General features: G+C 43.3%; 1 protein-coding gene across 1 annotated transcript in view; it reads left to right on the forward strand.

Annotated features, from left to right (window-relative positions):
* Positions 1 to 9755: 9755 nt before the first annotated feature.
* The window catches only part of LOC308306850 (connector enhancer of kinase suppressor of ras 2-like), a gene marked incomplete at both ends in the record, with an annotated part of 109745 nt that continues 108287 nt past the window's right edge, over positions 9756 to 11213 (forward strand). The window contains one exon of the mRNA XM_080751904.1: positions 9756 to 9819. Coding sequence (XP_080608030.1) covers positions 9756 to 9819 — 64 coding nt within the window. The remainder of the gene's footprint in view (positions 9820 to 11213) is intronic.

Raw genomic sequence — 11213 nt, forward strand, 5'->3', positions numbered from 1 at the left:
TGTGCGCAGGGGTGTCGCACCAAATTCTGGGCCCTGGGTACAAGGATTCACTGCGGGCCCCCCATGAATGTTCTTCATAGGGGGAGGAGGGGGTTTAACCCATTTAGACTGGGAACATATAATTTTTTTATTTTATTTTGAAAAACCTATGTTTCTATGTCAGTTGTGCTCAAACTTTGTCATGTGAAGGACCCCCAAAATGGTATGTATTTGGCCAGGGAGATATTTAGTTCCAGGGACCCCCACAGAAGCAAAATTTGAGTTACAAATATTTGCTTAAAAATAGATGTATTCAAAGAGTTGCATAACATTTTCACAAAAAAATAGCAGATCTACAAGCTCACAGCGCGGCACTCGGTGCCGTGCTGTGAGCTTGTAGATCTGCTAGTTTTGAAAAATCATGAACATTTTGTGCAAGTATTTGAATATTTCAAATCCTTCTAAGGTTTTTTGAAAAACCTATGTTTGTATATGTCAGTGATGGTATTTTTCATGTGAAGGACCCCCAAAATGGTATGTATTTGGCCAGGGACCCCCAACTAAAAATATTTAGTTCCAGGGACCCCCCAGAAGCTAAATTTGAGTTGCAAATATTCGCTTAAAAATACATGTATTCAAAGATTTGCATTACATATTAACAAAAAATAGCAGATCTACAAGCTCACAGCACAAAAAGTATAAAATAATTAAGGCCCCTCCACCTTGGGCCCTAGTAACAAAGTCCTACAAAGATCTACAAGCTCACAGCGCGGCACTCAATGCTACGCTGCGAGCTTGTAGATCTGCTATTTTTGAAAAATCATGAACATTTGTGCATGTATTTGAATATTTCAAATCATTCTAAGTTTTTTTTTTAAAAACCTATGTTTCTAAGATTTGCATTACATTTTCACGAAGCAACTGTGAGCTTGTAGATATGCTAGTATCAAATAATTATAAATTATAATTATATTATTTTATAATTATTATTAATTATAAGTATAAAATAATTAAGGCACCTCCACCTTGGGCCCTAGCAACTCAGTCCCACTTTCCCCCCTTGTGATGCCCCTGTCTGTGTGTGCGCGTGTGTGGGGTGTGTGTGTGTGTGTGTGTGTGTGTGTGTGTGTGTGTGTGTGTGTGTGTGGTGTGTGTGTGTGTGTGTGTGTGTGTGTGTGTGTGTGGTGTGTGTGTGTGTGTGTGTGTGTGTGTGTGTGTGTGTGTGTGTGTGTGCATGGGTTTCGCACCAAATTCTGGGCCCTGGGTACAAGGATTCACTGCGGGGCCCCCATGAATGTTCTTCATAGGGGGAGAGGAGGGGGTTTAACCCATTAACTGGGAACGCATTATTACGCATTATTTTGTGCTTTAGCTATTGAAAAATAGCAGATATACAAGTTCACAGTGCACAGTGAATATTTCAAATCCTTTTCTTTTTTTTCTTTTTTTTTGGTTGAAAAACCTATGTTTCTATGTCTGTGATGCTCAAACCTTTTCACGTGAAGAACCCCCAAAATGGTATGTATTTGGCCAGGGACCCTCATCTCAAAATATTTAGATCCAGGGACCCCCCAGAAGCAAAATTTGAGTTACAAATATTCGCTTAAAAATACATTTATTCAAAGATTTGCGTTACATTTTCACAAAATATAGCAGATCTACGGCACTCAGTGCCGCGCTGTGAGCTTGTAGATCTGATATTTTTTAATAGCTATAGTATAAAATAATTAAGGTCCCTAAATGGCCCTAGCAACTCAGTCCCACTTTCCCCCCTTGTGACGCCCCTGTCTGCGCGCGCGTGCGTGCGTGCGTGCGTGCGCGTGTTAAACAGCAAGTAATTACACACATCACAACGCAAGAAATCTTCCTCCACCCACCGTTTGTTATGTTACTGTATATCTTCACAGCAATTAGATATTGATATTATTGTCGGCTTGCCGCCTGTGGGTTACAAGCCATCTCGTAAAATACAGAGTATCGTCCAGTAGTACTAAAGAGTAAAGACGCACACACGCATCCCGTAACTGATACGGAAGGTCGGGGAATCATTACAGGGCGATTTATTTGAGAAATGACGGTGAAATGGGTGAAACTACAGTAGTGCTCCTAATTTTCTAGTCTCGCTGTGTACGCAGAGTCGACTTGTGTGAGTGTGTGACAGAAGAAAAGCCGTCAAGCCCTCGGCTCGTTGCGGCTCTCCATTGGCTAATGTACTCATGTCATGACCAATCAGAGCCGTGTTGCTATAGATACGGTTAGAACCCATAGCCTAGAAGGCTATTAGCCTAGAAGGCTATGGGAGGCAGCACTCACACACACCACACTCAATTCTAGCTAAGCGCACACACAGAGACGTCATGTGTGAAATTCACAGCGCGAAATGTTCCGAGCATGGTTCTGAGCCCGGGGCCGGCCCTAGGCCCGTTGGTGAGTTTCGAAACGAGCCCAGGCCCCTGGCCGTGGTCGGGTCCCGTCAGGCTTGCAGGGCTCTAGTGTGTGTGTGCAGGGGTGTATTTGAATATTTCAAATCCTTTTTTCTTTTTTTTTTAACCTGTTTCTATGTCAGTGGTGAATAGAAACAGGTCTACAAATATCAGATCTACAAGCACAGCGCGGCAATCGGTGCCGCGCTGTGAGCTTGTAGATCTGATATTTTTTAATAGCTAAAGTAGAAAATAATTAAGGCACCTCCACCTTGGGCCCTAGTAACTCAGTCCCAACCCCCCCCCCCCCCCCCCCCACCCCCCTCGTGACGCTCCTGTCCGTGTGCATGTGTGTATGTGTGTGTGTGTGTGTGTGTGTGTGTGTGTGTGTGTGTGTGTGTGTGTGTGTGTGTGTGTGTGTGTGTCAGTGAATGATGTATTTAATGTTTACTGTTTTGTTTTCTCATCAGATTTTCAGATTCTCTCTCTGGACACAAACACAGCACACAGAAAACTCTCTCTCTCTCAGAACAACAGGAAGGCGACATGGGTGATGGAGGTTCTGAATTATCCTCCTCATGCTGACAGGTTTGATGGAGAGCTAAACTATCAGGTTCTGTGTACAGAGGGTCTGACTGGACGCTGTTACTGGGAGGTGGAGAGTAGGGGATTGGTTGGGATAGCAGTGACTTACAGAGAGATCAGCAGGAAAGGATGGGGTGTTGACTGTGAGCTTGGACTCAATGAACTCTCCTGGTGTCTGACCTGTGGTGACAGTTACAGTGTCAGACACAATGATAAGCAGACTCTCCTCCCTGTCAGTCCCTCTGGAGGCAGGAGTTCAGATAGAGTAGCAGTGTATCTGGACTGTCCTCTTGGGATTCTGTCCTTCTATGAGGTGTCAGAGGACACTCTGACACACCTGTACACCGTCCAGAACACATTTACTGGACCTCTCTATGCTGGGTTCAGGTTAGGCGCCTCCTCCTCAGTGTTTCTGTGTGAGCAGAGCAGAGTCTCTATGTGAGGGTGACATCAGGTCACCATGGTTACTCTACATGTCTGACTGAGTCCAGGTTGTCATGGTTACCACTGTCACCTGGACACTTTGACCCTAGATAGTCTGACATCATAGACTCCATATTTGGTCGTGACTGACTCATGGTGACATCATCATGATGACAGATAGACAGACAGACAGACAGACAGACTGTATATAAATCTGTAAATATTTAGTTCCAGGGACCACCATGAGATGAGATATACTGTTGTTAAAATGTTCATAATTATTCAAAAAAACTACATATTTACCTTTCAAAAACAGCAGATCTACAAGTTCCAGGGACCCCCAGAAGAGAAGATTTATGTTTAAGAAATAATCACAATTATTGAAACTTTTCCAAACATTTTCAATATTGTTCTATGAATTTTTTCATAAATAGCAGATCTACAAGCTCACAGCGCGTCACATCACGTGATGCGCTGTGAGCTTGTAGATCTGCTATTTATGAGCAGCCAACGCCAGTGTTGATTTTGACAGCAAAGTTTGGTTTAGTTTTAGTCATATTTTAGTCATAGTCTTTAGAATACAATCCATTTGGTTTTAGTCATATTTTAGTCATAGTCTTTAGAATACAATTCCATTTGGTTTTAGTCATATTTTAGTCATAGTCTTTAGAATACAATTCTATTTAGTTTTAGTCATATTTTAGTCATAGTCTTTAGAATACAATTCCATTTGGTTTTAGTCATATTTTAGTCATCTGAAATGTTTTAGTGTCAGTCGACTAAATAAATCTACAGTTAATTTAGTCGCCTAAAATGTATTTTGGCGGAGCCTTGATGGCATCGTAATGACTGCTTTTACACTTGGTTGCAAGATGAAAATAACAGATCTACAACCTTGTAGATCTGCTATTTTCAGAGTGCAACACCCAAGCGCAACCGAGTTCTACTAAAAAGCAGTGGTCTCTAGACCAGCGGTTCTCAAAGTGTGGTCCGGGGACCCCCAGGGGTCCTTGAGGGGCTTCCAGGGGGTCCATTATTACTGATTAGGTGCTTGGTCTGCCTACGGTATTTTAGTTTCTTCCTAGATCTATATTTCTATGGAATTATGTATTGTTATTGATGTATTGATGTATTGTTAGGGCTGGGATGCGATTTAAAAAAATAATCTAATTAATTACAGGCTTTGTAATTAATTAATAGCAATTAATCACATTTTAATCACATATCAATATTATATAATATAAGTAATATAAGTAAAACACATTTTGTTGTACGAGTGAATCAACGAGTGAGTTTTTTAAATCTAAATTTCTCATCCACTGGGCCAAGCAAAGCGCTCTGATTGGCTACTTCTCCCATTGAGTTTGTTGTCTCTTCTTGGTTGGTGCATCGCTATGATCGGTATGCCCGAAACTGAAGGTTCTGTGGTGCAAAAACTAAGTGTGATTAAAATGCGTTATTTTTTTTAATCACGTTAATCCTCTGTAATTAATTAACCGCAATTAATCAGTTAAAATCCCAGCCCTAATTGTTATTGATGTATTGATTACCCTGCTATTGTAAATCTGGATTAAATGCCCAAACTGTAAACTGTCTAAACATTAAATACACCGGCTGTTTGAAAATGGCAACAGATCTACAAGCTCTCATCAGATCAGATCAGATTAGATCAGATTAGACAGACCTCAAACCTCCTCTCCACAGGTTTATAAATATGGATCATAAATACTGATGATGATGATGATGAAGATGATGATGTAAATATTTATCATGTATTTTATGTATTTCCAAAACGCCTCAAATCATGAATGCAGCTTCTGATTGGCTTGAAACTTGTTTACTTCATCCTGATTGGATGGGATTGACTTCTACCTGGCCTGGTGGAGACCTGTGCTCTGAGGAGCACATTTTAATACTTTTAATTAAAAAAAAAAAAAAATGAATGCAATAAATTGTTTAATAAAGTGATTAGATAAATTGTGTCGTTGCTGTGTTTATTATTATTATTAGCAGGTCATGTGTTTATTTTGGTGGTCCCCAGTTCATATAATCATGTTTATTTTAGGGGTCCCCAGTTGATATAATTGTTTGTTTTGGGGGTCCCCAGTTCATATAATCATGTTTGTTTTGGGGGTCCACGGCCTAAAAAGGTTTGAGAACCCCTGCCTTACACATCATTGGTCTGCACTCATTACTGAACCTGCACTGGTGTAATGCTCATCTTGTACCAGACGAGGGCGCCAGAGCCTAGAGGACTGAGATAAGGGAAGAGAGAAGGACAACTATGAATGCAATATTAGTCCATGAGCCATAGCATAAAGGTATCTATCTATCTATATCTATATATCTATAGCAAAGATTACTATGCATTTTTAATGCTCTTTATCTTTAGATCAGTGGTCTTCAATGTTTTCAGGGCAAGGACCCCTTAGTTGAGAAAGAGATGAAGCAGGGACCCCTTAGCTGAGAAAGAGATGAAGCAGGGACCCCTTAGCTGAGAAAGAGATGAAGCAGGGACCCCTTAGTTGAGAAAGAGATGAAGCAGGGACCCCTTAGCTGAGAAAGAGATGAAGCAGGGACCCCTTAGCTGAGAGAGAGATGAAGCAGGGACCCCTTAGTTGAGAAAGAGATGAAGCAGGGACCCCTTAGCTGAGAAAGAGATGAAGCAGGGACCCCTTAGTTGAGAGAGAGAGATGAAGCAGGGACCCCTTAGCTGAGAGAGAGATGAAGCAGGGACCCCTTAGCTGAGAGAGAGATGAAGCAGGGACCCCTTAGCTGAGAGAGAGATGAAGCAGGGACCCCTTCGTTGAGAGAGAGATGAAGCAGGGACCCCTTAGCTGAGAGAGAGATGAAGCAGGGACCCCTTAGCTGAGAGAGACATGAAGCAGGGACCCCTTAGCTGAGAGAGAAAAGAAATGCAAATGTCCCCTCTTTCCATGCCATACCTGAAGGCAGCATTCAAGAGAATCGCCTTGTCCAAACTCTCCTGAACTTGAATGCAGCATCTTATGTTGAAAGAATTATTAATATTAGCAATGATCAACATTTCCACCAAAAGGCCCTTTTAGAAATGTCAGCCCCTGCCTCTCTAACATTCTCTGCACGCCCCTGGAGAGAGGTGACTGTGGAGAGATAGGGAGAAGTGATTTAATTCCCAGTGAACCTGATCGCAAAGGTGGGGGCGCGTGATGGAGAGGTTATAATATAGCTTTATGTATTTAGAGGAACTCTTGCCGATATCGTAAGGGACTCGTCACCAATTGCAAGATATTTAAAAGTTATTTGGGGCCATGATGATAACCTCTTCTTCCCACTACTAGACTAATAAGGATTTATATTGTCTGTGTTATAAGATAAGATAAGACGTTTATTTGTCACTGTATGAGAACATACAACGAAATGTTATTTAGTGCACACATAACACTGACAGCATCAGTAACAAAGAAAATAAAAGCAATAAGCAATATGCCATAAAACCATTTGTTTGTCAGTCAGTCATAAGTCCATAGTCCATAGTCTGTCAATCAATACAAGACCATCCATATACATGTAGTATCATAAAGAATAAAATATAATAGTATAAAAAATAAAGGAATAAAAGAAAGACAGCAGCCTCAGATAAGCATATCATATCATATACTGTAATACTACTGCACTTATTATTATTATTGTTTACAACCACAATTATTCGCGCGTGGCAAGATCGCAATTCTACTAGTTTTATAGTAGGTTAGTGTAGGCTTAGATTAGAAGCATTTTCAGAAGTTAATTTAATGTTTTCCATTTAATGATTTCCTTTATCCTCATCTAATCTTGTGCTAATGCACACAACTGTTTACACCAGGTTTTAAGGTCTTATTTTAGTTGTTTCTCATAAACTCACAACCCTCCTTGCCCATCGGCCCCCAACGTTGTGCTTAGGTTCACCGGGAAAACTGCGGTCGCACTGTGGAGAGAGAGAGAGAGAGAGAGAGAGAGAGGTGACTGTGGATGCCGGTGTAGCCGAGGTATCTTGTGTTGCTGATGACAACTGGAGCAGACAGAGAGAGAGGGAGAGTGAGAGAGAGAGAGAGAGGGAGAGAGAGGGAGAGAGAGAGAGAAGGAGAGAGAGGGAGAAGGAGAGAGAGGGAGAGAGAGAGAGAGAGAGAGAGAGAGAGAGAGAGAGAGACATAGAGAGAGGGACAACGCATGTCACAGCCTCCTCCAGTCGAGGGAACGTAGCGGATTCCTCCACACATGCGCGCACGCACCCACACACACACACACCCACACACCCAGGCTACGCTGCGCTAACGGCTCCACACGCTTGGCGGTGACGGACGAAGGAAGGACCCTCCGTCCGTCCGTCCGTCCGTCCGTCCGTCCGTCCGTCTGTCCGTTCTCGAGCCAGGGAAGGAGAGACAGAGAGGAGGAGAGAAAAGAAGACAGAACAGGTTTAACACACACGCACGCACGCACGCACGCACGCACGCACGCACGCACACACACACACACACACACACAGTCTGTGTGCTAAGAACAGTTCTGATACAGTCTGCGTCTTCAGAACAGTTCTGATACAGTCTGCTTCTTCAGAACAGTTCTGATACAGTCTGCGTCTTCAGAACAGTTCTGATACAGTCTGCGTCTTCAGAACAGTTCTGATACAGTCTGTGTGTTAAGAGCAGTTATGATACTGTATGTTGGTTCAGAACAGTTCTGATACAGTCTGTGTGTTAAGAGGACGTTCTGACATTTCAGAACTAACGTCTGCTGGACAGAACTCATCAGAACTAAGTTCTGTTGGATGAACAGACATCACATCAGAACTAAGTTCTACTGGATGAATAGACATCAGAACTAAGTTCTGCTAGATCAGGGGTGCCCACACTTTTTTGACGTGAGATCTACTTTTAAAATGACTAGCTCAACATGATCTACCCATCCATAATGTTTTAGCTGAGGGCCTGAGGGGGGCTTTGGAATAGCAGCACTGGCGTTACATTTTAGACAAACACACTTACTGTAAGGGGGAAATAAATGGGAAATACTGGGGGAAATGTCTTCATCCCATTCTGTATGCAAGTGGTAGGTTTTGGGTTCTTTGTAATGCTACTGACTCTTGAAAAAAGTATTGCATTGGAGGTTTGCCTACTTTAGAAGCCATGAAGGGAGCTGACAGGCCCTTCTTGATGTCATATTGACATATTCTTTTTTATATTTTAATGATATATTTTTAGAGGCATGTCATGTGGTCTACCTGCACACCCTTGGTGATCTACTGGTAGATCACCATCTACCTTTTGGGCTCCCCTGATTCACACAGAAGCTGTAGCGTTTGGATTTGTGCAACATGAAAATCCATCAAAGAGTGTCATGAATTTGACATTGTAAATGGAGCTGTTTGATTTAATGTTGATTTTTAATTTCTTTGTTGTTTTTAACATGTTCTGTGAAGCACTTTGTACCTTAGTTTGAAAAAGCGCCACACAAATAAAGACATTATCGTTACTTCCTACAGTGTGAATCATGGAGGAGAACACTGGATAGAACACTGGACTAATCCTCAACTCCTCAAAAGATGTGAGTGTCTGTCTGTCTGTCTGTCTGTCTGTCTCATAGACATAGAAAGGTAGACGCCTCCTTCGGCTAGGGGGCGTATGCATTTAGCAACTAAGGGAATCTTCATCGCTTCCGTCGTCATTGCTTCCTTGTGCGTCACACATAGGGAAGTTGACAGGCCAATCAGAGGCAGGTGGGGGCGGGTCTTTACGTACGCAGCCTGTGAGAACAGCTGAGCCGCGCAACATCAGAACTGGCTCTGTTGAAATGAATTGCAGTCCTTGGATAAGTCACGGAAAAGTCGCGTTGTGATTGGCCAGTAGTCACTTTGACTGACAGCGTTCCCTTAGTTTTTCCAGGAAGTCCGGACAAGAACTTTTGCACATCGCTCCAATTAACTGCAGAGGCGAACGAGGCATCTAGCTCTTTATATCTGTGGTCTGTCTGTCTGTCTGTCTGTCTGTCTGTCTGTCTGTCTGTCTGTCTGTCTGTCTGTCTGTCTGTCTGTCGGTCGGTCGGTCGGTCGGTCGGTCCGTCCGTCCGTCCGTCCGTCCGTCCGTCCGTCCGTCCGTCCGTCCGTCCGTCCGTCCGTCCGTCCGTCCGTCCGTCCGTCTGTCTGTCTTTCCGTCTGTACGTCCGTCTGTCTGTCTGTCTCGCACATTGACACAGTGTTGTATACTCTGTTGGCCCCTCCCTCCTTGGATGCGGTGCTGACGACTCTTCAGTAGAACGAGCAGGGAATCCAGATGGGCTTGATGGACGGGCATCAGGAGCAGAGCTGAAGTTCTCCTGGACGACCAGCAGATGGCGCTGCTCATGGAGCCTGTGAGCAAGTGGAGCTGCGGTCAGGTGGTGGACTGGATGAGAGGTGGGCAGTACGCACACACACACACACACACATTTCCAGGGACGTGCTGGGCCCCTGATTCAGCCCTGGGAAAAAGAGTTGGAGAGGCCCTCATTGCGCGCTATAGAGAGAGATCTCTCTCTATAGCGCTGCTGCTACTCAAAGATTTGCCATTTCAGATCATGACAAGTGACAAGCCAGTGGGCCAATTACATGAGTTATATTTCATCGTTGTCGGGTGGAAACTTTGTATGTCCAAAACTGTTTGTTTTGTATTTATCATTTTAAAAATGATTTAAACTAGTGAAAACAGCAGATCTACAAGCACACAACGCCTCGCACCACGAGGCGTTGTGTGCTTGTAGATCTGCTGTTTTCACTACTTTTGTGCGACAGCCTTGTATGATGAAGCAGGGCTTTGCTTTGCGAAAAATTTTACACATTTGAAACTTGGAGATACAGTACAAGATTTCTGCCCGATTTACTTTTGTTGGCCGCCCAGCCCCCAAAATGGAACGAAGGCCGACATTTTATTCGTTCGGGAGTTGTCCCGCTTTTCCCAATGGCCAGCACGTCCCTGGTACCTACATGTGATGCTTAATGTTGTGTTTGTAGCCCTCAGTAGCAAGGCAGAGAGACACGACCAGGCTGCCTCTTGTACAGAATGTGTTACTAAGTTGCTTATTATTCTAACCTATAATGTTTACAGATACATATTTTATTGTGCTCATTAAGTTTACAATGAGTAATACATAGTCTGGACGTCATCTTGAATAAGATTCAAAACGGAGTAGCTCTATAATTAAAAACAGCTGTGTTTGTAGGAATGCCAGCAATGGGAAACAAACAGGTGAATGTAATCAGGATTTATATTCAAGCGGACCTGTCTAGCCTAGTTCCAGACCCTGAATCGCTAGCCACACCCCTTTAATTTTTTTGTTTCAGCGATTCAGGTCTAGAATCGCTCTCATTGAGGAGGCCTGCCTCGGTTGAAAATCCGATCGGCGAATCAGCGTCGTGAATCAGCGTCTTGTGATCAGCGTGGGTGGGGGTTTCCCAGAACTCATGTGTTTCCAAGTACACCAGCGCCGCCGCCGTACCGTACCGCGCATCGCGTCGCGGTAAAATGCGGTAAATTGCGGTAAAATGCGACGTATCGATCTCGCTATGAAACACCAGTAGCAGGCATGTTATGTTGTGTTTGATTACTAGTTCGTAGTGCTCCTATTCTGACTGTTTCTTTGGTTAGCAAGTAGCACTAGCAAGCAACAGGCTAGCCACTAGCCAGCCAGTCATGTGTTGGTCAAAACAGACAAAAACAAAAACACCTTCAGGCGTCTGCCACTCGAAACTGGTAACAACAAACCTTCCTGACCATTCTATTGTAAATACATTTTATTATTCATTGTTGTGTT

Source organism: Nannobrachium achirus (assembly GCF_963921795.1).
Source record: "Nannobrachium achirus genome assembly, chromosome: 21".
In the NCBI taxonomy this organism is placed as follows: Eukaryota; Metazoa; Chordata; class Actinopteri; order Myctophiformes; family Myctophidae; genus Nannobrachium; species Nannobrachium achirus.